The 27,924-nt window shown below is 37.2% G+C and overlaps 4 protein-coding genes across 8 annotated transcripts in view; 2 read left to right on the plus strand and 2 right to left on the minus strand.

Moving 5' to 3' along the window:
- The window catches only part of LOC106065384 (beta-1,3-galactosyltransferase 5-like), a 38,027-nt gene extending 34,766 nt beyond the window's left edge, over nucleotides 1-3,261 (plus strand). For all 3 annotated transcript variants that reach the window (XM_056020729.1, XM_056020738.1, XM_056020734.1), the window contains exon 5: nucleotides 671-3,261. In XM_056020729.1, coding sequence (XP_055876704.1) covers nucleotides 671-1,321 — 651 coding nt within the window. In that variant the 3' untranslated portion in view covers nucleotides 1,322-3,261. The remainder of the gene's footprint in view (nucleotides 1-670) is intronic.
- A 2,371-nt stretch (nucleotides 3,262-5,632) lies between these two features.
- Nucleotides 5,633-9,566, plus strand: LOC129924621 (uncharacterized). Of its 2 annotated transcripts, none has more exons than XM_056020751.1 (4): nucleotides 5,633-6,032; nucleotides 7,841-8,079; nucleotides 8,368-8,518; nucleotides 9,261-9,566. In XM_056020751.1, the coding sequence occupies exons 1-4, from the start codon at nucleotides 5,850-5,852 to the stop codon at nucleotides 9,273-9,275; spliced, it is 588 nt and encodes a 195-aa protein (XP_055876726.1). In that variant the 5' UTR covers nucleotides 5,633-5,849; the 3' UTR covers nucleotides 9,276-9,566. The 2 variants fall into 2 exon arrangements, with proteins under 2 accessions (XP_055876726.1, XP_055876722.1); XM_056020747.1 differs by having other exon boundaries at nucleotides 5,634-6,032; nucleotides 9,269-9,566.
- A 3,672-nt stretch (nucleotides 9,567-13,238) lies between these two features.
- LOC106065388 (uncharacterized) lies at nucleotides 13,239-17,420 on the minus strand. Its single transcript, XM_056020763.1, has 4 exons — nucleotides 17,094-17,420; nucleotides 15,294-15,514; nucleotides 14,899-15,078; nucleotides 13,239-13,486 (listed from the first exon to the last, which is right to left on the minus strand). The coding sequence occupies exons 1-3, from the start codon at nucleotides 17,133-17,135 to the stop codon at nucleotides 15,033-15,035; spliced, it is 309 nt and encodes a 102-aa protein (XP_055876738.1). The 5' UTR covers nucleotides 17,136-17,420; the 3' UTR covers nucleotides 13,239-13,486; nucleotides 14,899-15,032.
- A 3,453-nt stretch (nucleotides 17,421-20,873) lies between these two features.
- On the minus strand, nucleotides 20,874-26,227 carry LOC106065389 (tubulin alpha chain-like). Of its 2 annotated transcripts, none has more exons than XM_056020772.1 (4): nucleotides 25,887-26,227; nucleotides 24,358-24,596; nucleotides 24,114-24,253; nucleotides 20,874-21,084 (listed from the first exon to the last, which is right to left on the minus strand). In XM_056020772.1, the coding sequence occupies exons 1-3, from the start codon at nucleotides 25,905-25,907 to the stop codon at nucleotides 24,139-24,141; spliced, it is 375 nt and encodes a 124-aa protein (XP_055876747.1). In that variant the 5' UTR covers nucleotides 25,908-26,227; the 3' UTR covers nucleotides 20,874-21,084; nucleotides 24,114-24,138. The 2 variants fall into 2 exon arrangements, with proteins under 2 accessions (XP_055876747.1, XP_055876756.1); XM_056020781.1 differs by having other exon boundaries at nucleotides 24,358-24,593; nucleotides 25,887-26,225.
- Nucleotides 26,228-27,924: the final 1,697 nt, after the last annotated feature.

Genomic DNA, 27,924 nt, shown 5'->3' on the forward strand with positions numbered 1-27,924 from the left:
TGACTGAGAAAGGGGAAATGCATTAGTTTGACAGTTATATTTTTTTAAAATAAAAAATAAAGAAAATTAAAATTTGTCTTTTAAGATGTAGGCATAGATCTAGATTCAACATTGGTTTTGAAAGGACTACCGCATTCTTGAAGTGACTATCGATTTTGGCAATTTCCGAATGCAAGACTTTTCTGATTTAATGTTCAGGAACATTTGCGCATCGTCTTCTAAGTCTAGATCTAAAGGCTTATCATTGAAATATTATAAAGTGTGCTAGATCTAGACATTTGCTTAACCAGGATTCTTTCTCGGAGACAAGGGCGGAGGGGCGGGATAAGAAAATGTTCCATTGTTTTATAATACATCGCAGTTATGCTAGGACAAATTTGTACAGATACTCCTTCTTCCCTAGTGCTATTAGAGCATGGAATGGGTGGCCTGAGCTAGCCAGGAAAACCAGTGACTTGGCAGAATTTAGGTCATTGGTTAATATGCGTGACTAAATGCGTGACGCGTAGGACGTAATCATCTTCTTTTTTGAAGTAACGTCTGTACTATATAAGATAAGATCATCATCCCATTAAGGAGGTCTCTGGTCTTTTAAAAAAAAAAATATTTTTAACTGTTTTTCTTGTTCAAGTTACTTTTAATCTTTTCATTGTAACTTTCTGACCTCCAGGCTGTCATGGGATATCGCTGGCTGAACACTACTTGCAAAGACGTCAAAATGGTTATTAAAATGGACGATGACGTTTTTCTGGACGTCCGGAAGTTCTTTAACACTTACTGGAATAAACTCAGCAACAGTGTCAAAACCAACTCCATCCACTGCCAGGTCTGGGAGCACGCGGTGGTTGGGAGGACCGGCAAATGGAAGGTGGAGCGCGGGCTGTTTCCCAACTCCAGCTACCCGTTCCCTTACTGCGCCGGCTTCTTCGCCATCGTCACCCCGGACCTCATCAAGCAGATGTACTCTTATGGAAAGAAGATTGACTTCTTCTGGATTGACGATGTCTTCCTCTACGGCATGGTCCCCGCGGCCATCAGGGGCGTCCACTTCAACCAGGTGGGCAGAAAGAAACGGCTGATCACGGACAGCTACATGGACTACAGCTCGTGTGTCAAGAAAAGAGGTCACGAGGGGTGCCCGTTTTGGGCCGTGCTGACAGATGGAAGGGATCAGTTTGACGCTGAGTATTCAAGTTTGTTTCAACCTAAGCGCCTAGTCCCACTGAACAATACAGAGACCAAAAATAGTTCCAAAGTCGTCAAAGATCAGCCCAAGCCAGTTATGCACGGAGTGATTCACATCGATAACAAAAAGCCCTAGTTTACACTAGAAGGTTTTTGAATAGTCATGTATTATTATTGCAGCAATACTTTTTATATAATGATTAGCATTAAAAGCATTAAAATTGATGCTAGATGCTATGAACTATGCACTAGTCTATATCTTATCTTTTTTTTTTTGTTTGAGACATGACATTGGCAAAGCAATAATAAAAACATAATGTTTCCCGGAGCATCAAGAGCAGAGTGTTTTGAATTTGGCATTTATTTCCTTATTGAGATAATTTAAAGCTCTCAAAGTAATTTATAACTTACAAGGTAATTATTAGCTTACGAGGTAATTTATAGCTAACATAGACACTGTGATGTTTAGTAGTTTGATTTCTTTTATGTGCCTTGAGTATAATGCTTGAGCAGTAATCAATGAAAATATTGAGATCTCGGTTGTTTTAAATGCTGGTCAGAGTGTGTGCTTTTGTGTGTGTCCGAGTGTTGAAATGGGCTGGAGGCTGATGTTTTATGTTATTTTTATATGTCCATCTCTGCACATATTTCAAAATGTTTATAGACATTATAAAATTGATATTTTATTGACAAGTTTATTTATTGGAGTATATTGGTACAGGTTAATTAGGGAAGTATCTGGCTCTTTGGGTTGATGTTTTCACCTGATGGAAATGAGCAGTTGAAAATGTGAACAGATGTATATGTAGGCCTATTGACTTTTAAAATGGTCGTTTTGACATGGATGCATGTATAGGCCTGGTGTTTATTTTATGGGATATACTTGTTATATGTTTGTGTTTTTCATTTTACATAATAGAGAAAACTCTTGCACCCCCCTCCCCTAACTTTCTCTATATCCCGACATCACTCAGCTTCTCTCTACATCCACATTTCTCTCTACATCCATATTTCTCTCTACATCCACATTTCTCTTAGCATCCATATTTCTTTTTACATACACATTTCTTTTTGCATCCATATTTCTCTCAGCATCCACATTTCTTTCTACATTCGGATTTCTTTTTGCTTCCACATTTTTCTCTACATTCGCATTTCTTTTTGCATCCACATTTCTCTCTACATTCACATTTCTTTCTGCATCCACATTTCTCTTAGCTTCTATATTTCTTTCTACATTCGGATTTCTTTTTGCTTCCACATTTTTCTCTACATTCGCATTTCTTTTTGCATCCACATTTCTCTCTACATTCACATTTCTTTCTGCATCCACATTTCTGTTAGCATCCACATTTCTTTCTACATTCGGATTTCTTTTTGCTTCCACATTTTTCTCTACATTCGCATTTCTTTTTGCATCCACATTTCTCTCTACATTCACATTTCTTTCTGCATCCACATTTCTCTTAGCATCCACATTTACTTATTGCACATTCTCTCTATCTCCTTAGTTCTCTCTTTATCTATGTCCCCCTTTACCTCTCTGGATTCCCGCGTGCCTCCAATTCTCTATTGTGGGTAGCGTGGTCGAGAGGCTAAGTACGCTTGAACTTTGCTTGGCTACCTATGAAGAGGGCCCGAGGCTCGACACCCGACTCGAGCAGAGTTGTTGTTTACCGAGCGCCTAAAGGCAGCACGGAAAACCTTCTCCCAGATACCCCCCTCCCCCACACTGGACCACAAATAAGATTAGACCATAGCGCTCTGAGCATGCTATATAAAAGCTATAATTAATTATTAGCCGTAAATGTATTGATTAAAACTACCGTTAATTATATATGGGTTAAAAAGTTGTGTTCTTTTTAAAATAATTTTGTCTGTGTGTTTAGGAAGTTTGTGTTTTAAGCATGTATGTTTAACCAAAGGGCTGTGTGTGTGTGTATTAGTGTGCGAATGTATATACAATATTGTATACATTTACGCATTGTGTTTATTGCTACAAGCCTCCACTACTATGATGTTTAATATTGACTCAGATGTTGTTTAGCACATTCAATAAATAATATATTAACTTTAGTTTGTTGAGTTCAAATTGTGTGGTGTTTTGGTGGATAGAGCGATTAGTTATTGCATTTCAGTTTTGATCTGCATGAGTACTTCGGTACATATCTATGGGCTATTGACATCTCTTTGGAGATTGTTGGTATTGGTCACACAATACCCCTGCTACGTGTACGCATATGGCCTAATTCCCCCCCCCCCACACACACATACTTACTAAGACTGAGATAATTTAAAGGTTATGAAGAAAGCAAATATGACATCTCATAGTTTGTATATATTGTAGTCGAAGATGAGCACATTTCTTATGAGCTCGTAGATGGAGTTCAATCCTCGTTTTAACTAGCTGGCCACATACATGGCAAGGGTCTGATTTGGTCTGATGCAGGAATTCATTTCTTCTTTCTTATCTACTTTTTTTCTTTTGAGATCTGCGTTCTGATGAGTTACCTCCTTGCCTCCCATCACTCATGACTTCACGCCATGAGGACCAATCGAGGGCTAGCTACTCCCAGCCGTGAATGTCAATCTCACACTCTTTGAGGGAGCTCTTGGGGGTGTCTTTGTAGTTTGTAGCACTTGTGTTGACCCACTCCCCCCCCCCCAGAGAGCGCTTTCTCGCACTCAGCTCCCCATTAAAAATGTCGTTTGTGGAGGCGATTTTCAGGCATAGCGACTACATCTGCCGCCCATCATGTTTGGGATTATTTTGCTGTTGTGACAGCTCCGTAAGATTGCAGTTATTTCTGTTCTATGGTCAAGCAAATTCTCCTGAGAAATCTTTCTTAGACATCGGAGGTGGCTAAAGCTAGCCGCGCTTTTGAGCGCATTCAGGCGAGAGTGTGACAGAGTAAATCGCTCGAAATGCCGACAAAAATGAGCAGTGGTTCTCTCAACCTTTCTGTACGGATCTGAGGCCTGGACGTTTTACAGAAAGCAACTAAGGCTCCTTTTCTTTCATTAAAGGTGCCTACGCTCCATCAAGTGCCGATGGTCCTCAGGATGCGGGCGTAGATAGCGTAACAGAGCCCCCCCTTCCCCAGAAAACGCATATTAAAGACCAGCTCAGGCGTCATCTTGCCTTAACTGACGTAAATGTGAACGCCTAGTAGCACATGGGCTCTGAAATAGAAGGATGGAGCTCTGTTACAATGACCACGGGTTACGCATTTGAGAACTTTGTAATTGCAAACGTAACTGACGTCACTGAATTTGTGTTTCCAAAGCTTTTTTTTTCTTCTAAATTATGGTTAACACAAAAATTATGAATGTGTCATGACCAGGAACGAATCACAACAATTTCATTGAAAGACATTTAAAAACAACTTTGAGAAGATATACACGCAACATATCGTGGCGCTCGGGTGGAAACGGTCGCTAGAGGAGACGATTAAGCCAATATTGAAGCGAGTCATAACCCCCGTTGGGACTCCTTAGGACAGAGTTCATTGCACTGGCGGGGATGGAAGAAAGCCCTAACAAACAAGCCACTTTCCATATTCAAGGAGCCGTTTGTTTGTGGCGGACACCCGCATGGCTGATGTTGTGCAGTGAAGGATTATGGGATACTAGCCATAAATAATAGGGATGTAACAAATGTACATTTGCTTGGCGTTTTCCCAGACAGAACAGTTTGTTCAGAAAAGAAGATGGAAGCAAGCCTCAAAGGGGCGAGAGTTTCAAGACTCTGCGAGTCAATCCTTGGGACAAAGACAATGAAGAAGAATTAGGAATAAATATTATAAAGATCTTATATATATATATCCACCTTTTAAAATACATAATTTATCAACAAACTCTTTTAAATCTATATTATAGTATATTCTGTACATCAAATATACCAAGAAAGCTTGCTTTATTTCTTTGTTATCCGCCATGGATGGTAGCAAAGAAATAGCCATTTTGTATTAGATAAAATAATACGGAACTAGAAGTTTGATAAAGAAATAAGGACATTTTACACAAGTTTCTGACGATAACCGTAAGCTAAAGTGACGCAATCAAAAACGAAAAAATCTCAAGGCATTTTTTTTTACTCATAAAAATGGCGGAAGTTAAACTCCGCACTAGACTAGATCTAGATGATAGGCATACTAGATCTAGATCTTATAACTAATTGGTCTCTATTGAATAATTCTATCTCTGAATTTCTGTCATTAAGAACTAAATAAGCAATTTTTTTTTGGGGAGGGGGGGAGGGTTTCTCGTCATATTTTTTTTCAAGATATTGATTCAATGAGGCCTCAAAGTGATGCCAGAGTATAATACTACACATTATCTAAATTGTCTAAAATACAAATAAACAACGAAGACTTCCGCTTTTTGACAGGAATAGACCGATATCGTTTGCGCATGCGTAATTAAAAAATAGCATCCAATTGCTGGATTTGATGAGAAAGAAACATGGCGTAATGTCATTACGTACTTCCTCAAAGTTGTTACAGTAACAACCCACGTGATTGAAGTACTTCAACTGCAAGAAGCAACATCAAATAGGAAGAGAGCAGCATGGTTAGCCATGCCGGAAAACATTAATTTAAATTTTCTTCAGACTTTCATTCTGCTAAACGTGGAAGAAGCGATTTCAGATCTGGAAGCAGAGTATGTCGATGGTGCACCGGCCAAGAAAGTCTTCGTTCACATGCTTCTTAAGCATGAGACAAAGATTGATCAGTACCTACTGGGAGACATTGAGCAGGCGGTCTATTTGGCCCTCGATATCAAAGTCATGCAGGGCAAACTCTTTGTCAACAACGCTGGCAAGTACGAGAGAAACTACGCTTAATGTAAGTTGGTTGCATTCTAGTCTAGATTTATGGTAAGATTCATCGTTATATTACTAGATCTAGATCTAGGCAGTGCCTGAGGCTAGAGGCTATACAGATGCATGGTAGACTTAGATCCACACCTGTAGATTAAATAATATTACAATAGGTATGGAAGAGATTATTGCCATTTTTAACAATAAAGAAACAGATTTAGATCTAGATGTAATGATATTATGAAACCCATGTGATTACTTTAGATAATGGAAAACATGTATAATCTAGATCTAGATTTAAAATGAGGCGACTTTAGACTCAGAGGGTAGCGAGTGGGGCGATCACCACAGGCACCGCGCCTTATGGGTGTCTCGCGATAAAGAGAATCTTTTATCACCATCAGCCCAACGTGCAAATATTCGTGGCCCTGATTAAACACTCTCCCCGGGCTCAGAAGTCCATATCTCAGGAAGAGTTATTGAGTTCGTTACTGGCAATGCAGCTGGAACTGATTTCATTTCCATGTCCATGATGTTGGATCAAGTGCTTGCAGTGATATTCCGTTCCGTTTCTTTGTGTCCTTTTCTTCTATTTCCAAATTCCAACTACACATTTTGCGAAACAGAATTTTCTAGCTTGTTAGTTATCAAGTCTCAATACAGAAGAAGACCTGATACAGATAACATTCGTTGTGCTCTAGCAATAGCTGCCATGTTCGAGAGGCTAAGTACGCTTGAACTTGGCTACCTATGAAGAGGGTTCGAGGTTCGACACCCGACTCGAGCAGGGTCTAAGCGCCTAAAGGTAGCACAGAAAAACCTTCTCCCAGATACCCCTCCCCCCTGGTCCACAAATGAGACTGGACCATAGCGCTCTGAGCATGCTATAAGCAAGAAAGTAGCGCTTTATAAAAGCTATAATTTATTTCTGTCTGGTGAAACAAAACAAGCTCAACATTCGCACCAACGTCGTTAAAGCTTAGTAGTAATATATTTTATTCTAGTCTGGACTCATTTACTTTTGTCCGTACTCCGACATGCTTTTCAAAATGTTGTATATAAGTAAAACTTATAATAATACTTGAATATGATGGATACGCAATAGAAAAGTAAATTAAAAGAGCGTCAATGATAATATCTCATTCATTTGTTATTTGATTATTCGATGAAAGTTGTATTTGGTACCGTCTTCGACTCTTAAGATTAAGGATGAGTGCTGTGCTAAACATGGCCACACAAATCCAGTTATTTTTCCACATCTGATGCAGACAAAGCCGTTGTCCGCTGGAAGGGGGGGGTCTATTTAAGTTGGCTACTTATGCAGACGTTTATTTTTTTTACATAAGATGACAGACACTTGTTCAATTTCTGACAATGAAACGATATCACGCATATCAGATCTATACATTATGAATACGATTGTATAACATAGTGGGAATGGTATCAAAAGTAAACTAAGTCACGAATCATTGATACAAAGTCTAGATTGGACTCTAGATCTAGATTGCTAGGGCAAATTTGAAGAGACATAGCTAGGATTTTTTCAAGTGTCAACAAGCTTAACTGACAGCATTGGATGTAGGCCTATAGTCTGTATGGTTTATAGTTAAAATTAAACATTTTGTTTCTTTAAAATCAAATCTTCAATTCAAAACTAATCTAGATTTTGAAACTTTACTATTGATCTAAATGTAGGCCGACTATCTAATAATTAAAAAGAAATGCTTGAATCTAGTTACATGCAAGAACCCCATGAAACGTTTTTAAAACTACAAATACTTTAGAATCTACTTGGCCAAAACGTTGTGTAGTTACTGTTATATATGCTCGCAGGCCTGTCACATTGGTACTGCCACTGACCCAGCCAAACAGAGTGACCTACACCAAGGCAAGCACAAGGTCAGCAATATGTTGAGCAAAGGTGACGTCCCCAAGGGTGTCAGTTGTACTGACCCGTGTTCTCCAAGTGACCTGGCTAAAGTTCAACATACTGTCTGCACCTCTACTTCTGAGGCCTGGGCTACTCTCTACAAGTTTTATCTCATGTACGCCAAGATTGATTTCGCCCAGTGGTGAGTTTTTATTTTTAGCAATGGCGACTCTTTTCTTATAATGTTTAAAAAAAAAACATCTTAGTGCTAGCTTTATTTCTGTGAAGGTGTGTATGTAAGTGTGTGTTTTTTTGGTTGTAGTGAAATGTCTCTTTGTCAGCAAATACTGCTCAACTCGACACAACCAACTCAAGAACTTGAAAACTCGGGCGCAAGTAACGTATTTGCGTGAAGGTGTGTATGTAAGTGTGTATTTTTTGGTTGTACTTATGACTCAATATTTTCTTCTGTTTCCACTCTTATGTTCAGGCAGGTGACCACTTTCACACTCACGGATATTTGGCTGCAGTCTAAGAAGAAATTGCTGTCCAGGTTGAGATTGTGTTTTCAAGAATGTTTGGAAGAAACTTGCATTAAGAGAACAATCAAATCTGCTGACTGGTGTCCAGCTCATTTCACGGTAGGGCGCTCTGATTAGATTATTACTATACCTATATTGTTGATTTAAGCCTTTGTCTTAAATATTTTTTTTTTCACTTTGAAGCCGATGTGAGCATATTTGTTAATTACATTTACCACTGTTGTAGCTAAAGGTGGCATGGCGAAAGCTCAGCATACTGTCTGCACTGCTACCTATGTCAGCTTTTCTTTAGTTAGAATCGTTATAGTGGCTATTTATTATAACGTCACCGATAGCCCATGGCCAAAGGATAAAATATACGTTAACATTTTTTAATTATTTTCAAAATTAAGGTCGCTAATTAAAGAGTGCCTAATTATCCGGTGCCTAATTTTTCACATTGTCAAAAAGTGCCTAATTATCCGGTGCCTAAATTTCCGGGTGTCTAAAATTCCGGGTGCCTAAAATTCCGGGTGTCTAAATTTCCGGGTGCCTAAAATTCCGGGTGCCTAAAATTCCGGGTGTGTAAATTTCCTGGTGCCTAAATATCCGTAAATATGCGGTGCCTAAATATCCGGTGCCTATATTTCCTAACTTCGTTTGTAATGCAGTCTTGCCACCGTATGTCCATGATGGAGCGCAAGCATCAGGTAGCCTTAGTTTCTTTCTGTATAGTGTCTATGTCTCAGATCCATAGAGAAGCTATTTATAATTAAGTTGAAATCCAAGTGATTTCTTTTTATAAATCTTTTTTTTTGTTTGTTATTGTATGTTTCTGTTTCATTTCTTTATTTTACTTTAGTCTCCTAGACAGTGATGTTAGCTCTGTGAGACTTGGGAAAACTTGGCTGCAGTCTAAGCAGAAATTGTTGCTGACTGATGTCCAGGTATAGGTCGTGTCTCAAAGAATTGCTCTGAAGGAGATAACATGCTGAATACTTGACTGCATTGCTAGAATGAGTGATTTTTCACTAATTAAACTTTTAAATCTAAAATATATATGTTCAAAATGTTCTTTAATTATTTGAATTATAATATAGTCTTTAAATATGGAGAATGCTCTTTTGTTTTCATCTGTTTAAACGATTATTAAAATGTTAAACCAACATTTTTTTCTTCTGTTATTTTGTACAACCTTTTAAAAAGTATCTTAAAAGTTACATGTATGTCATAAAGGGTTCTGAGGATGAAACGTCTCTATATCAGCAACCTCTGCTCAACTCGACACAACCAACTGAAGAACTCGGGCGCATGTAACGAAATTGATTCGGATAGATTCACAGCCAATACTTTACAATTGGCAACAGGAAACACTGATTTTACTAATGCTTTACAGTACATAAGTGGTTAAGCGCTTGGCTACCGAACTTGGGGTCCTGGGTTGAAATCTAGTTGAATACTGGCATTTTGGATTTCGAGATTGTCAGGGCTCTAATGGTTACCTGACCTTAGGTGGCCAGAGAAACATATGACCTTAACATCATCTGCCCTATAGATCGTTAGGTCTGAAAGGGGAATCTTACTTGCTGTACATAATGTAACTGATGTACTAAAATAACTAAACTATACTATGATTCTAGAAAAAATCATAACGTTAAAATCCGTCCAGACAGGGTCAAAACATCTAGGAGAAGTAAGCCTCCACATTAAAACCTTTACTGCCCTGCAGCTATTCTCTGCTGCAAAGGATTACCATAAACTGGTTGAATAAGTCTAAATAATTTCATACTTCATATTGAACCTACCGTTTATGAATTTATGTTTGAAATTTAAGTTATATTGTGAATATTGTGTATTTATAATGTGTGTTCAATCTTTTACATGATTTTCACTTCTGGATTAAAGTTGATCCACTATATAAAAAGGATTTCTATTATTGCACCCAAATAAATATCTCAAGCCAGACGATGAAGTTTGGGTCATGGGACAAAGTTCTAAAAATACAAAGATGTATTATCACCATATTTCCATCGTTCTTTTTCGTCTATTTATTTCAAAACTTTTTTTTCTACATTGCCATTTTGTTATCAATATCTTCTTATTTCTAATTTTGTATTGGAGGGTTCCGATATGTAGTCATATATCTGAGATAAACTGCGCAGTGGTTTCCAGAGAGGTTCTGATATGTAGTCCTATATCTGAGATAAACTGCGCAGTGGTTTCCAGAGGGTTCTGATATGTAGTCCTATATCTGAGATCAACTACGAAGTGGTTTCCAGAGGGTTCTGATATGTAGTCCTATATCTGAGATCAACTGCGCTGTGGTTTCCAGAGGGTTCTGATATGTAGTCCTGTATCTGAGATAAACTGCGCTGTGGTTTCCAGAGGGTTCTGATATGTAGTCCTATATCTGAGATAAACTGCGCTATGGTTTCCAGAGGGTTCTGATATGTAGTCCTATATCTGAGATAAACTGAGCAGTGGTTTCCAGAGAGGTTCTGATATGTAGCCCTATATCTGAGATCAACTGCGCAGTGGTTTCCAGATAAGACAGCTCAGCTCTCCCAGCTTTACATGTAGTTTTTTACAAAGCTTATATCAACTCTGTTTGTTGGTTTGTCTGGTAAAAAGTGTTAACACGTGATTTTCCTAAACCCATTCTCGGATCAAGTGGGAACATCGCACAATTATTCATTGACAAGGACGAGACATGAATCAATTTAAAAAGGTAACCAATTACACAGTTAATTTCTTATAATTATTTATTTTTTAATAGCAACAAGGGAAACTAATACTTCAGTATTCAAATATATGGCTACATTTGTTGGGTTTAGTCTCATTAAATAATTGTTAACGTCATTTCTCCCACAACCATCCTACGATCAATTTGATACTTTCACCAATTATTTATTGTACAAACAAAACATTTTGCTTGGTATCGAATAAGGGAAATACCTTGTGCATAATTGGTAGAAATAGATTTAAGGACGGAGTTCTCTCCCTTTATATAAGCATTGTTTTGTTTTGATTTTCAAAATTTTCAATATCCTGCTTTCTCTTCTTTAGATGTGTTTTGGGGCCTCGTAACTTGTTCGGGCCTCTCGACAGAGTATGAACTTTTGAAGGTCATAGTCACCATTCTCTGATGACAATCTACAAGGTCAAAGTTCACTTGTCCCAATTTTTAGCCTCCGTAACTTGTGTTCTTTCATTCTGTTGTGTCCGATTTTGAGGCGAAAGATCAAATGTTAGTCGCGTCGGATTAGTAATAGGCGTCGTTTTTCTTAATTATGAAGTCACCAAAACTTTGGTGCACTTATATTAAGAATTACTTGATGTACTATTACAGGTATCTAGTGAAATATTCATGAGTCCAAAACTAATTTCAATCTCATGTTGGTAGTGAAAAAATTTATTAAAAAAAAACATCATTTTACTTGATTGCTTACCATACGGACCCACAGGGTGTCACATAAGTTTGCGTAAAATGTTTTGTGTGTGTTGGCTTTCACAAGTCGTGTTTTTGTTTAATTGGATAAGAAGAATCAATTCTACAAGAATGGACTTCGATGATGTTCAATACATTCAATAAATAAAATATATAACTTAATTTTTTTTTCAATTGAGTGTTTATTAGAATAAAGCTAGTTTCTGGAACACACCCTACAGTCTATTGGTCTTTACCTATCCTTTAGTCTGTTGAATTGTTGGGGTACCACACAAGATTTGTCGACCGTCTTTTTCCATTCCTCTCTGTCTTTTGCCATGGATAGAACCTCTTTCAATGGCAGGCCAGCCCATTCTATTATGTTATTTTTCCATCGCTTTCTCTGTCTTTTTTCTTTTTCCTGGTACTGTTCCCTGAAGGAAGGTCTTTGCGAGCCCTGAAGACCTCGTAATATGTCCATTGAGCTTTAGTTTGCATTTATTTACAGTAGTTAGCGGACAATCGTGGGGTCCAATCGCTGTAATAACCCTGTCTCTTCATTTGTGATGCGGTCTTTGAATGTGATACCAAAGATCTTACTGTAGCATCTGCAGAACTAGAGAGAAGGATCCTAGCATCTCAAGATGCTTCAGAAAGATGAGATTTCGTTCTTTTCGAGAGTAATAGTGGTGGAATTCTAGCAGTCAATGCAATCATATTTATAATATCTAAATGTCTTAGGCCACAAAAAATTATGTATGGTGATCTAATAGAAGGCAGGAAAGCCTTAAGGAAGGGTCCTGGATTGCAAATGCTATACATACCAGAAGTAGAAAGAAGGGTGAAAGTAAAAGCAGCGTCTGGTGATTACAGATGTCCAACCTGTGGCCGCAGCTGTATGTCAAGAATTGGCCTCTTCAGTCTCATGAGAATTAGCTTAAGGGAAGAATGTAGTCACTAAATACCTCAACCACTAGAATAAGTTTTGATTTTGTCAGCAAGTTTTTGGATCATTGTTTGAAAGTCTGCCAGCAGCTTAGCCTTAGACGTGACAGCATAACCAGCCTAAAATTCAGTAATAAATATTTCTATATCAACATATTTCTGTGCCATAACAATTCAGTATTATCCATAATTAATGCTGTAATTGAAAGGAACTATTATATTTATGATACATCCATTGCAAAAGCCCAGGAAAGAAACCCTGCTGTTTTGCGTAGGCATACATGCCACCATACAGGTCGAGAATTTGTGGTTTCCCAGAACTGTCGATACGGAGATCAGCAAGTCTGTGGCAGTCATGCGACATTAGCTTGTTTGAATAATAAATGCAGTAAATATTATCTCCAGTCATGTACAACATTGCTTTAATGACATCTTATGAGTAGTTTGGAACTAAGCAAGAAGAGTAAAAATTATTCCGCTTAACTTTTTTATTCATTGTTTAAGAATTTGTAAACATTTACATGAAATTTCGCATTCGTATATTTTCAATTTATATTTCTTTTAAGTGGCAAAATACAAATATCAATCATTTGAGCTTGCTCATGGTCTGTACTCAAGTATTTAACAGCATCAGTGGCTAATCAACCCTTCTTTAAAACATGACCTCAACTTGGACATCAGTCACTATTCATTTCTTCTTTCTCTACAGAGCTGCCCTGGAGACAAAGGTAAAAAGAAAATAATGGTTGAGTTTAAAAAAAGGCTCGCAATGAGATTTGTTAAATATTTATTAGAAAAAGTTAATTCATGTTAAAAAAACTCCAAACACAACTAGACAGAAGTAAGCTTGGCATGCACGAGATTCAAGAGCGTAGCCTGGCACTCAACAGTAGCAGTGCTGACAGAATGTTGAACTTTGACCAAGTCACCCTTAATGGTCAATAGTTGGTGATTGATAAAGAAATCAAATGTAAGACGTGTAATTTAAAAAAGATGTTTTAAAAAAAAGACTAAGACTAAGACTGCTTTATTAATCCTTACGGAAATTTGTTGTGATTACAAGGACTCGTTTCTCACATAAAGACAACACAACAGAAACATACACATAAATACAACAGATACAACATAAAGAGTTCATTCAGTGACTATACACAGGTATCTTGGTGCTTTTCATGTTCCCTGATCAATGAGTCGCGGTGATAGAATCTGACCGAGTGAGGTACGAACAAGTTTTTGTACCGCTCCGTTCTTGTTGATTGACAGCAGTCGCCCACTTCGCGACGACCTGGCGTAGTTCTGATGGAGCGGGTGGCCGTTGTCTTCCAAGATTTTTTAGATTTTTCTTAGGCACTTTTGTTCAAAAAGTTCCTTTAAATGTGGTAATGTTGTGAGTGTAACTTTTTATGCTTTTTTAATGATGTTTTCTAGACGTCGCTACTGTTTAGATGAGGCGTTGCCTTGCCAACAAGTTATTCCTTATGTTGCAGATTTTGTATAGTCGCGCGGTAAAAAGTTTCAAGGATCTTCTTTTTTAGTTTAAAGCTCTTGAGTTTGTATCGAAAAAAAGAAAAGAGTCTCTGGGCTGTTTTCTTTGTCGTCAGAGTTCCAAGGTGGTCTTCCATGAAAGCTTGTTGTTGATGATAATGCCTAGATATTTATATGCCTTTACTTGTTCTATAGATGTTGTATTTATTTGCAGTTCACGTATAGTTTATTTTTTTATTTTATCTATTATAAGTTCTTTAGTTTTTGTGACATTCAGTTCTAGAGAGTTGTCAGTGCACCAGTTTGTAAACTCTACTATCGAGCTTCCATACTGAGTTTCGTCTCCTGAAATAAGACCGACTATGGCAGTATCATCAGCGAATTTAATGAGTTTAACTGAGTCATAGATGCTTCTTATATCATTAGTGTAAAGAGTGTACAGTACAGGAGAAAGTACACAACCTTGTGATGCACCCGTACATAGTACTCGAGTTGACGATTTGGTGTTGTTGACTTTAACATACCATTAATGGTCAATAGTTGGTAATTGATAGAGAAATCAAATGTAAGACGTAATTTAAAAAATTTCAATCATCAGTAAAAAATTTCAATCATCAGTAATATTCTGTTAAGAGCTCCCTACCGTGAAACTAGATGGACACCACTCATCAAACTAGATGGACACCACTCATCAAACTAGATTTCTCTCTTAACGAAGGTTTCTGCAAGCAATTGTTAACACACAACAGAGACAGAAGAGTCCCAAACAATTTCCTCTTAGACGCTAGCCAAATTTTTTAGGAGTGTCCAAGTGCTCACCTGCCTGAAGACGAAATTTAAAAACAAACAAAAAATTGAGTAAAGAGTACACATACACACACACACTCATACACACACATACATACACACATACACACACACACACACACACACTCATACACACACATACACGCACACATACTCATACAATAAAGCGAGCACTGAGATTTGTTAAAGCGTTGTAAGAAAAAGAGTTTCCATTGCTAAAATAAAACTCACCACTGGATGAAATCTTGGCAAATAGGAGATAAAAACTGGTAGAGTGTAGCCCAGGCCTCAGCGATAGCAGTGCAGACAATCTGTTGAACTTTAGCCAAGTCACTTGTAGGACAGAAGCCAGCAGAACTGACATCCATGGGGTCATCATTGCGAACCATACATCTGACCTTGAACTTGCTAGGCTGTGGGTCACTCAGTTTGGCTGGGTCAGTGTGGTAGACCTGAAAATAAATACATTGGTAATTTCACAACCTTTTGTACACAGATTTTATAATACTTTGTAATACAAATTAAAAAAAAACAACTTTTCAATAGATCTATTTCACGAGATTTAAAGATATTTTAGATATTTCGTTCTTTAAGATAATTGGACTACAACATCTAGATCCACATATAGGTAGATCAATAACCATGACACTTGTTTTTCTAGAGCTAAATTAGTTTTGGAATGTTATTTTTATAAAGCTTATATCGACTGTGTCTAGTTAAACCTTTTGTACACGCTATTTCTCCGGCACCCAATCTCAAGCTGAAATGTTGGACAATTATTTCTTTTATCCGACAACACAAGAATCAATTTACAAAATTAACCAATTAGTTAATTAACTATTGATAATTAATTATTTTGTTTGGTATATCGAGCAAGGGAAAGAAACCGTACTTGACAGAAGTGGTCGTATAAGCTTTGTAGGTCACCACTCTATTAGAGTGTTTTGCACGTCGGCTTGAGGAGGCGTGAGCCACGAGCTCGAACTCAAGGTCGTAACCTTTTTTTTCTTCTTTGTAAATGCTTTAAAAAAAAAACAATTGCGGTAAAATCCACCCAGGTATCACTTCCTCCCCCATTAGAGCTGGGTGGACTCCGAGGCGTCCAAAGATCCCGAAATGAAAAATCCCAGTCTTCACCAGAATTCGAACCCGGGACCCTCGGAAGCCAGCACTTTATCGCTTAGATCTTACACTTACATCAGATCTGCTTCTTCTTCTTATATAATACAGACGTTACTTCAAAAAAAAAAAAGGTGATTAGGTCCTACGGTTTACGCATTTAGTCATGAATATTAACCAATGACCTAAATTCAGCTGAGTCATTGATTTTTCTGGCTAGCTCAGCCAACCAATTCAATGCTCCAATAGCACTAGGGAAAAGGAGCATTTGTACAAATTTGTCCTAGCATATGGAACGAGGAAAGTGCCTTTATCTTTGTGTCTTTCTGAGTATTTTTAATAGATTTTGTTTCAGTATTTGAAGGTTATGTTTCACTGTTTTAAGTATAACTGCTACTTTACTTTTGAGTCTTCTATCCTAAGGCTTTCTAAATTTAGTGATTTTACTAAAGGTGAAACTATACTAGTCAAATGGGACTATTCGTTTGTTAGGAATCTCAATGCTCTAGTTTCTAGATCTACTTACGCTTACATCATATCTAGATCTACTTACACATACATCATATCTAGATCTACTTACACTTACATCAGATCTAGATCTACTTACACTTACATCATATCTAGATCTACTTACACATACGTCATATCTAGATCTACTTACACTTACATCAGATCTAGATCTATTTACACTTACATCATATCTAGATCTACTTACACTTACATCAGATCTAGATCTATTACACTTACATTTTTACAAAACAAACATTTTACATCAGATCTAGATCTAGACCTACTTACTGTTACATCAGATCTAGATCTACTTACACAAACATCAGATCTAGATCTACTTACAGAAACGTTAGATCTAGGTCTACTCACACTTACATCAGATCTAGAACTACTTATACTTACCTCAGATCTCAATGTTGTTTCTCTCGAAACGTCCGTACTCATTCAGACGGAGACTGTTCTGAACAATCTTGATATGCAGTGCCCTAATGACCGATGCCTCGATATCGCCTAGGCAGAACTCGTCCAGTCGTGTTTCATATTTCAAGATGAAGTGCGATGAGATGTTTTTGACCGATGAGCCGTAATGATGGTCTTTCTCCAGTTCATCTATCACATCTACAATTTTGTCCAAAACAAATCGGTTGAGAAAATCAACGCTTAGCGGCATGATCAACCATGTTACTTCCTGACTAACTAGACTGAAGGAGTCCGGTGACGTAGGGTGTTATTTTGAATAAATTTAAATGGAAGTACAAAATTTAATGGCGTCATAATTGTCTATTTAAAAAAAAAACTCCGTTTTTTAAAGCTATTATTTATTTCCTTAATTGTACATGAGTAAACTGTATAGACCACAAAAGAGGCAAGATGGCCCATAAAAGAGGCACATAAAGCCCAAAAAAGAGGCAAAGAAAAGAGGCCTAAGGCCCAAGGATTCCTATGATGATAAAGCTAAAACTGAATAGCGCAAATTCTGAGGTTTCCTTATAAAAAAAAAACAACAACTGTATAGTCCTATTTCTGAGCGTACCGGAAGAAAGCTTATGTTGTTTTCTTTTGTTTTAGATAATGGGGTGCCCCTACCCCTCCCTACCCCTCAAACGCTTTAAAGGCCAGCTCAGGCTCCAGATTGCTTTAATTGACACAGAAGAGAGCACCAAGCAGCAGGTAGCTTATGAACGAGACAGATGGAAATGTCTTACTCAGGCCGCGGGAGACACATTTGAGACCAAAAGGAAATCTACAGCCGATTACAGACGTAGACAGTGAAAATAGAACCTAAACCGACTTTTAGCAGTCAACACTTATGTCTGCGCTGGGTGTTGGAAAATATGTAGATCTAGGTTCCAGCTAGGACTGCATAGCCAGGTGAAATACAGCACTCATTCTTAATCTTCGGAATGGAAGACAAACCTTATCTTTATTATTTGGCATCACTTAGCTCTTGTTTAGCTGATATTTCTTGCATTTTTTTTGCATGGTATCAGTATGCTGAAATGAAAGATGTTCGTTTGCCTAGAGGGCATATTATTAATGTTTATAAAGCATGAAATAATTCAAGGTAATAGACTTAACACAGACAAATATCTACATTTCAGTAGTCTACTCTAGGTCTAAATAATGTATTGTCTTCGATTACGAAGATTAAAGATGAATGCCCTAAATCTTATCTTATATAATACAGACGTTGCTTCAAAAAAGAAGATAATTACATCCTACGCGTCATGCATTTAGTCATGCATATTAACCAATGAACTAACTTCTGCCAAGTCATTGGTTTTCCTGGCTAGCTCAGGCAACCCATTCCATGCTCTAATAGCACTAGGGAAGAGAGAGCATTTGTACAAATTTGTCCTAGCATGTGGGACGAGGAATGTGCCTTTATCTCTGTGTAAACACCAACCGCCATCTTGTCAAGAGAGCTTAACACGTGACCACATAGACTTAATTTAAGCCATCTGCAGCCTGCATATTTCGCCACATCTAAGAAAGACATAGCTGTTGTCTGATGAGGGTCTATTTTATCTTTGGTCCTCTGCACTTGTCTTCGACCAACACTTTTCTTTGAGACTCAATTGTGTTTCTTGTGACTTTTATTGGAGTTCTTTCATAGGCCATCTGCTATCATCTGTTTTTCACTATGCCAGTGAGTACAAAATAGCTCCTGAGTCGATCTTTACAGTTCTTTAGAGTAGAACTTCCAGTTATGTCATCCTCCTGTAGTCTCGACAAATTAAAAAAAAAAATCGTACGGTTCTGGATAGGTGCCCGACCCAGCGAAGCAGTAGGGACTCTCCACACTCCGCTACTTATTTGTAAAGTAGTCTTGCAAGTGTATGCACAGTATGGAGCGTAGGATCCTTTGATTGAAGCGTTCAAGGAGCCTTGGATGCCTCGTATAGAGCACCCAGGTCTCAGAGTCATACGGAAGTGTTTTGAGAACTACTGCGTTATAGACATTGAAGTTTGTTGATAGACAAAGTGAACTATTCTCGAGTCTAACATACTATGTGTTCATTAGCTATAGATCTAGACTAGTAGAATTTAGTCTCTCTTTGTGTAAATGGTCAATGGTTACCATCGGAAACTTTTTCTAAAGGTAAACAGAATTTTAAAAAAATCATTTGGTCTAGATCTAAAGTCTAGATTATATTGATCTGTGCAGATCGAAATGCCGACACCAAAAGCAGAAATTACCAAACTTCATATTTTTTCTCTATTATCTCCTTTATGAATGGTTCGCATATTTATATTAGAGCGTTGAACATTTCTGTTTTGGATGTGTATTCTATTTATTTAGAACTCATAACACGGAACTGTCTGTAGTCATATTTCAACAAAACAACAATGTGAACATCCCAGCATGCCTACTTTCAATAATTATATTGACCACGAATACGATTATAACAATGCGTTGTTAAAGTTGAAATCACTTTTAAATATATTAGAAATGCTGATTTTTTTTTGTTGCAAGTTTTCTACAGTAAAACAAATGTAACCACGCTCCGTAAAAACTTTGAAACATACTTAAAATATTTTATCTTAATCATTTATGACAAACCTTTAGTGATTCAATGTACAATTTGTAGTGCACTAAACAAGACATTGACTGAGCATATCATCCATATCGTCTAATTCATGTGCTTATATTAACTCACGCTGTCTGTCTGTCTGTCTGGTACAATTTTTTTGTAGAAGTTTTTTTTCATTATCGTATCTAGTTGAAATTTTGCAGAATTATTCATAGTCGATGACAATACATGAATCAATAAAAAAAAATTAACGAAATGCTTCCTCATCCCAAGACAGCAGAGGGTTAGGGGGGATTGCTGAAAGTTTTTCTAATGGGGTTCGGAGAGTAGCCCCGAGTTCAGTCGTTTTCTTGGTTTCTTAGCCTCAGAAATGTTTACCAAGCGTCAAACACACTTTTTCGTTGACTTGTTCACAAGAAAGAAGAGGGCAGGTTTACGTATTAACATGTGAGTACCAGGGATATGGAAGTGTTTAGCTGCAGTCACATCTGCGGAAATACATTATTCTGATGTCTAGATCGAAATATTTAACACACATGATAAGACACACTCCTAGATACACAAAAGTAAAATACCCTCGAAGTCTGCTGCCTTTATTGTAGCACAGTATGTATCATTTGTGCTGTATATAACGTCTTGTCTTGGACTTTTACAAAAAAAGTTATTAATAGAAGTATGTACAATAGCAGCAACAAAGTGGAGAAACATTGTTTGAGGGGAGACGTTGGCCACTGAAAGTGCTTTCAATTGCTTCGTTTTAAAACTTAAGTTTTAACGTCAGTTATACTTCTTAGGCTCCTAATTTATATATCTATATATCTGATAGTTTGGGGTTTTGGCACATCGGCACACTATAAGCCATGTCCTGCCCATAATCCCTCAACGGCGACTTCTCCTTTATGGCCCAAGCGCTATACGTTAGACGACTAAAGGATTAAAACTAAGGTCCATTCATAACTCAAAATATGTACAAATGTATAACATTTAATACAAATCTGTTGTAAATATGTATCTATTTACAATAAGTAGTTTTCTAGGTTATTTATGTCACCATCTTCTGAAGACAATCAGAATATAATTGATATTAACACATTAAGATATAATTTAGAAATAGACTTTTGTACAAACTGATGAAGAAGAAAAAAAATGATTTGACAAAACATTTTTATTAAATGGTCTAATAATTACATAATACTTTGTAACACATGACCTCAACCAAGACAGCAGCCACCAACAATTTCTTCAAAGTTTTTACAAACCACAGATCAATTTCTTTAACACGTGACCTCAGCCTGGGCAGCAGTCGACAACACTTTCCTCCTAGTCTGCATTCAATCTCACAGCACAACATCACTGTCCTGAAGAGAAAACAGGGAAATTTGAAAAATTCTTACAAAAAACAAACAAACGAAAAAAACAAAGCTTACATTAAGCTTAGTTGTATCGGTAAGTTAGGATCAGTCGTGTAATTACATTTTTAATAGATCTAGACTGACAATTATAAATCTGAGCGATTAGATATAGTTTTATCATTTTTTTGTTTAGCGCATTCATGCTTTTAGCTTTCTTTAATACACTATGATCCAATCACTTGCCTGGACCAATTAGGAAATAGGAAAAGGGGAGACAGAAAGAAGGGGGTATCTAATCAATGTTACTGTGATCGCTTTTTAAATGTATTAATATAAACAAAAAGTTGAGTTTGAGTTTTGGCCCATCGGCACAATTTAGGCAATGTCGGGCCCAAAGTCCTTCAAGGATTACTCTCCCTTTATATCGTAAGGGCTAAACACTGTGCCAGAAAATCGTTTATGAAAACAAAAGGTTTTATAATTATCTATTGTTTGCATCAAACTTTAAAGCGGCGACCTACAAAGTATAAAGGGGACTTATTCAACTTATACCACAGCATCACTTAAGTACACTTTATTTCTATAGTTCGATATAAAACAAAATAACTAATTACCAATAGTTAATTAATTAATTGGTTATTTTTTTAATAATATTTATTCTTGTATTGTCAGGTAAAAAAAATAATTGTGCAAAATTTCAGCTTGATTCGAGATCGGATGTTGGAGAACTAACGTGTAAACATTTATTAACCAGACTGTCAGGCAGAGTGCGTTTATATAAGCTATGTAGTCAGAGTCAGTTCATAGAAGCTTTGTAGTCAGAGTCAGTTCCTAGAAGCTTTGTAGTCAGAGTCAGTTCCTAGAAGCTTTGTAGTCATAGTCAGTTCCTAGAAGCTTTGTAGTCAGAGTCAGTTCATAGAAGCTTTGCAGTCAGAGTCAGTTCATAGAAGCTTTGTAGTCAGAGTCAGTTCATAGAAGCTTTGTAGTCAGAGTCAGTTCATAGAAGCTTTGTAGTCAGAGTCAGTTCATAGAAGCTTTGTAGTCAGAGTCAGTTCATAGAAGCTTTGTAGTCAGAGTCAGTTCCTAGAAGCTTTGTAGTCAGAGTCAGTTCATAGAAGCTTTGTAGTCAGAGTCAGTTCATAGAAGCTTTGTAGTCAGAGTCAGTTCCTAGAAGCTTTGTAGTCATAGTCAGTCCATAGAAGCTTTGTTGTCAGAGTCAGTTCATAGAAGCTTTGTTGTCAGAGTCAGTTTATATAAGCTTTGTTGTCAGAGTCAGTTCCTAGAAGCTTTGTAGTCAGAGTCAGTTCATAGAAGCTTTGTAGTCAGAGTCAGTTCATAGAAGCTTTGCAGTCAGAGTCAGTTCATAGAAGCTTTGTAGTCAGAGTCAGTTCCTAGAAGCTTTGTAGTCAGAGTCAGTTCCTAGAAGCTTTGTAGTCAGAGTCAGTTCATAGAAGCTTTGCAGTCAGAGTGAGTTTATATAAGCTTTGTAGTCAGAGTCAGTTCCTAGAAGCTTTGTAGTCAGAGTCAGTTCATAGAAGCTTTGTAGTCAGAGTCAGTTCATAGAAGCTTTGTAGTCAGAGTCAGTTAATAGAAGCTTTGTAGTCAGAGTCAGTTTATATAAGCTTTGTAGTCAGAGTCAGTTCATAGAAGCTTTGTAGTCAGAGTCAGTTCATAGAAGCTTTGTAGTCAGAGTCAGTTCATAGAAGCTTTGTAGTCAGAGTCAGTTCATAGAAGCTTTGTAGTCAGAGTCAGTTCATAGAAGCTTTGTAGTCAGAGTCAGTTCATAGAAGCTATGTAGTCAGAGTCAGTTCATAGAAGCTTTGTAGTCAGAGTCAGTTCCTAGAAGCTTTGTAGTCATAGTCAGTCCATAGAAGCTTTGTTGTCAGAGTCAGTTTATATAAGCTTTGTAGTCATAGTCAGTCCATAGAAGCTTTGTAGTCATAGTCAGTCCATAGAAGCTTTGTTGTCAGAGTCAGTTCATAGAAGCTTTGTTGTCAGAGTCAGTTTATATAAGCTTTGTTGTCAGAGTCATTTCCTAGAAGCTTTGTAGTCAGAGTCAGTTCATAGAAGCTTTGTAGTCAGAGTCAGTTCATAGAAGCTTTGTAGTCAGAGTCAGTTCCTAGAAGCTTTGTAGTCAGAGTCAGTTCATAGAAGCTTTGTTGTCAGAGTCAGTTCCTAGAAGCTTTGTAGTCAGAGTCAGTTCATAGAAGCTTTGTAGTCAGAGTCAGTTCATAGAAGCTTTGTAGTCAGAGTCAGTTCATAGAAGCTTTGTAGTCAGAGTCAGTTCATAGAAGCTTTGCAGTCAGAGTCAGTTTATATAAGCTTTGTAGTCAGAGTCAGTTCATAGAAGCTTTGTAGTCAGAGTCAGTTCATAGAAGCTTTGTAGTCAGAGTCAGTTCATAGAAGCTTTGTAGTCAGAGTCAGTTCCTAGAAGCTTTGTAGTCAGAGTCAGTTCATAGAAGCTTTGCAGTCAGAGTCAGTTCATAGAAGCTTTGTAGTCAGAGTCAGTTCATAGAAGCTTTGTAGTCAGAGTCAGTCCATAGAAGCTTTGTAGTCAGAGTCAGTTCATAGAAGCTTTGTAGTCAGAGTCAGTTCCTAGAAGCTTTGTAGTCAGAGTCAGTTCCTAGAAGCTTTGTAGTCAGAGTCAGTTCATAGAAGCTTTGCAGTCAGAGTGAGTTTATATAAGCTTTGTAGTCAGAGTCAGTTCATAGAAGCTTTGTAGTCAGAGTCAGTTCATAGAAGCTTTGTAGTCAGAGTCAGTTCATAGAAGCTTTGTAAAATAAAAAACGAAATATTATAGTCACGTGTATAAAATGCAAGCATCGAGATATGTTGTCAGATTTCATCGCATTTCTTTTCAACATTTTCAAACGCTTAAAATAGAACTCACCACAAAAACAAACTCGACAAATATGTGATTCAACTTGTGGAGTGAAGACCACGGGTCAGAAACATTAATGCAATAGTTCATTGTTAAATAAAAAAAAGAAATAAAAAGGTGTCGCATAAGTAATAACATGTTAACAGGTTCTTACCGTGAAACTAGTCGGACACAAGTCATCAAACTAGATTGTTCTCTTTACTAAAGGTTTCTTCAAAACATTCTTCAACACATGAGCTCAACCTGGACAACAGAATTCCAAACAATTTCTTGAGTGACAAAGTGCTCACCTGCCTGAAGACCAAAATTAAAACAAAAATATTGAGTTCAAAAGTACAAACACACATAACATACAAAGTGGCGAATTATCATAAAACATGCACTAAAATGATACTCACCAATGGACAAAAGCAAGCTTGACATGCATGAGATCCAACATGTTGTAGAGTGCAGTCCAGGCCTCAGAAGTAGCAGTGTAGACAGTATGTTGAACCTTAGCCAGGTCACCTGTAGAACAACAGTCAGCGTCACTGCCATCCTTAAGGACATCACCCTTGCACAACATACTGCTTGCCCTGTACCTTCCATGGTGTTGGTCACTATGCCTGGCTGGGTCAATAACAATAAGGTAGACCTGCTAATAAACATAGGCCCTAATGATAACTACACGAGGTCTTGTACAAGTAGATTCTATAATATTTTGCAATACACAAGTAAAAACAGGACTTTACATAGATTTATGTTACAAGATTTAAAGATATTTTTTTAAAAAGATTCTTAGATCGCTGCATCTAGATCAAGAAGTAGAATTATATTCCAGAGTATTCCAGACATTTATTTTTATTTCGTTTAATTGGGGGTAAATAAAAATGATTATTTTTATTAGATTCTAGAATCTTTTTTAAAAGTAAAAAGCATCATTTTTTACTATCAAAAATTTCTATTAACATTTTATATAAAATATTTTTCTACAAATTTTTAAATATTGCGACCATTTAGTGAAAAAAAAAAAACAACGAAAAAAGAATCATCGTCATCTGTCCGCTGACGACACCAAAACCCTCCACCTTTACCGGTCAGCAGCTGCTCTTAACAGGATATTGAGAGAGAAAGGCCGGTCCATTCTCGTTGTCCAGCATTGGCACTAGCCTTTCATTGGACCACCCTTGCGCCGTGCTCCTTCAACTGAAGAATGGCTTTTTATTATGAGTCATGTCAATTTGAACGAATCAGCTGAGCCTTCGTCTCTTTACAATACTGTATTAATATCTAGTGTAATAAAACGTTTGCCTTTTTTCGTACATTTTCACGTTTAAATTTTGAATTAATCCTAACCATTTCATAGTGAGCCCCCAAAGCTTTAAGGAAAGGCGGTTGCCCAAAACAGTTTGTAAGTCATACTTCTGTTTTTTTATGTATCAGACTATTCTAGGGTACAATAAACGTCTTCCGAAAGAATGAAGGGTCAGAATGTAATACAGATTTATTATGTACATACACACACGCACGCACACACACACAAACACACGCACACACATATTAGGCCTACTTTTGCCATTTGGGGAGGGGGGGGGAATCAGAGAGAGTGTAAATCTAGAAAACAATTTTACCCCATTATTTAAGTTATTGAAAAATAACTTGTCTTCCATAAATGATTAATCTATTAGTATAGATCTAGATCTAGATATAGTAGTTAGAGTCTAGATCTAGATCTCAGGTTCTGTAAAATCTGTACTATTAAAGTTGATCTATTTTAGAATCTAGTCTAGATCTACAGTCTAGATCTAGATTTGAATGTAAAATTTATCTCGCCGAAGACCTAGTCTAGATCTAGAATATATGATATTGAATTAGCTGCACATCTCGAAGTCTAGATGTGGATCTAGAGAATCTATATAACTATAAATCTAGCCTCAAATCTACTTACGTTAAAATCCAAGTCTAACATTTGACAAACTTGCCCAATTCATTTTTAAGGACTTTGTTTTCTGAGACCTTTTTATCCAGTGCTTCAATGACCTCGGTCTCAGCTTCTATTGGGCTGAAGTGTCCTAGAATCTTTATCTTATAGTGCATGCGTAGAAGATGTAAAGTAATGTCTATCGTGGTTGAACCATCTGGGTGTTCCTGGGCCAGTTCCTCCAGGGCCTGTTCAATATTTTCAAAGACAAATTTCTTAAGAAAAATATAGTCTTGATCTGTAAGTTTGACCATGCTTCTCACTTGATGTTTCTGCTTGAATCCCGAAATTGAAACGTCACGATGACGTGGGTTGCTATTGCAACGAATTTTAGGAAGCACATAATTCGATTACGTCATTTATTTTTCAGGAACACCAATGGTCGATTTAGGAGATGTTACTAATAAAAAAATTACAACCTGTCAAGGGCGATAAATTAAACTACACTGTTGCCAACCAAATTTTTTTTTCCCACTAGTTCACTCCATGGCATTAGATCTTCGTACCAACTCTCCTTTATTAGTGCTACTATCTGAGAGTAGGTTTCCGTGTTGCCTTTAGGCAATCAGCAGACACAGCTCAGCTCAAGTTGGGACTCGAACTCAGTACCCCTTTATTGGTAACCAAGCGGTTTTGTCATTCAGCCACACATCCCACTTTGTTGCGTTTGGTCCGTAATCTTCGGCAGGACTCTTTTTTTTCTTTTGCATTGTTGTTGATACTTGGTCGTTTGTTTGTAGCCTCAATCGTGGCCTCCGTGACCCCGTGGCTATGTCGAAGGTGCCGCCTCAATCCAGCTAATACAACTAAACCGATGTAAGTTTATTACATTCTTAACTCTTTCTCTCCTAACTGACGATACCAACGTTCATTCCACCAGAATGTGGTAAATAATTACGGAGAGAAAGAGTTAAAGTGCAACTTGAAATAAAAACATGAACAGGCTTCTTGTAAAACAAAACTGAATGTAGCAACTATTTTTAATAGACACAAATTGAACTAGATATAAAATTAGTGACATAACAATAATTATAAAACAAACAGAGGCGCAGCTAGGGTGAGGGGAGAGGAGGGGGGAGAATTTGAAAATCCCCCCCAGGCACCCACTTGAGGGGGGCCCCCAAATGATTTTTTTTTACATGAAATATTAAATATTACGCAAAAAAGCAGTGGCCCCCAAAGAGCTTAAGCCCCCCGGCCCCCAAATGATGGAGAATTCATATCATCTCCCTGGCAACAAACGTCCATCTTAAAAGAAATGGACATTTAGATTTAACGACAAATTAAGATTAGTTAGAACAAAAAAAAAAAAAACGAGAATAGAAATCATAGATATGTATACATGTTTGAAAATATATAATAAAATGAACATATAGAATGTGGCTTAGACGATCTGCGCCAAAACGTCCGCGCGCCAAAAAAACAAACAAACAAAAACAACGGCTGCACCAAAACGGCTACGTGGAAACATCCTGCTTCGATTCACAGTTATTAATCAATAAATACTTTTAAAAATTGCTCTTGTATATCCTCTTTCATACTCCAGCTAGCTCAGTTCTCTCTGTCCTCTCTCTTATGTGGACACTACAGAGGAGCTGGTTCTGGGAGGTTTATCTTATCTTATCGTATAAGAGACAGACGTTACTTCAAAAAAAGAAGATCATTACGAACTACGCGTCATGCATCTAGTCATTCATGTTAACCAATGACTTGCTCAGGCAGCCCATTCCATGCTCCAATAACACTAGGGAAGAAGGAGTTTTTGTACTAATAAGTCCTAGCACATGGAACGAGGAATGTGCCTTTATCTTTGTTTCTATCTGAGTATTTTATTAGTTTTTTTTTTTGTGTATTTGAAGATTATGGTTGAGTGTTTTATGTATAATTGCTACTTCACTTTGCTGCCTGAAGACTGGAACTCTAACCCCTTACCATGCAGTCAAACAGTTTAAACCAATCAAACTTCATATTTAGAACGGGATGCCAAGAAAAGGGTAGTGTATAT

This window comes from Biomphalaria glabrata, chromosome 1 (genome assembly GCF_947242115.1).
Source record: "Biomphalaria glabrata chromosome 1, xgBioGlab47.1, whole genome shotgun sequence".
NCBI lineage: Eukaryota > Metazoa > Mollusca > Gastropoda > Planorbidae > Biomphalaria > Biomphalaria glabrata.

Coding starts and splice junctions, on each gene's coding strand:
- LOC129924621 (XM_056020747.1), top strand. CDS start 5,850: ATGTCGATGGTGCACCGGCCAAGAAAGTCTTCGTTCACATGCTTCTTA. Junction 6,033..7,840: donor CGAGAGAAACTACGCTTAAT/GTAAGTTGGTTG, acceptor ATATGCTCGCAG/GCCTGTCACATTGGTACTGC. Junction 8,519..9,268: donor GGTGTCCAGCTCATTTCACG/GTAGGGCGCTCT, acceptor TTAGTCTCCTAG/ACAGTGATGTTAGCTCTGTG.
- LOC106065388 (XM_056020763.1), bottom strand. CDS start 17,135: ATGAGTACGGACGTTTCGAGAGAAACAACATTGAGATCTGAG. Junction 15,515..17,093: donor AAACAACATTGAGATCTGAG/GTAAGTATAAGT, acceptor ATTTATTTTCAG/GTCTACCACACTGACCCAGC. Junction 15,079..15,293: donor TGCCAAGATTTCATCCAGTG/GTGAGTTTTATT, acceptor TTTCGTCTTCAG/GCAGGTGAGCACTTGGACAC.
- LOC106065389 (XM_056020772.1), bottom strand. CDS start 25,907: ATGTTAGACTTGGATTTTAAC. Junction 24,597..25,886: donor TGTTAGACTTGGATTTTAAC/GTAAGTAGATTT, acceptor TATGTTTATTAG/CAGGTCTACCTTATTGTTAT. Junction 24,254..24,357: donor AAGCTTGCTTTTGTCCATTG/GTGAGTATCATT, acceptor TTTGGTCTTCAG/GCAGGTGAGCACTTTGTCAC.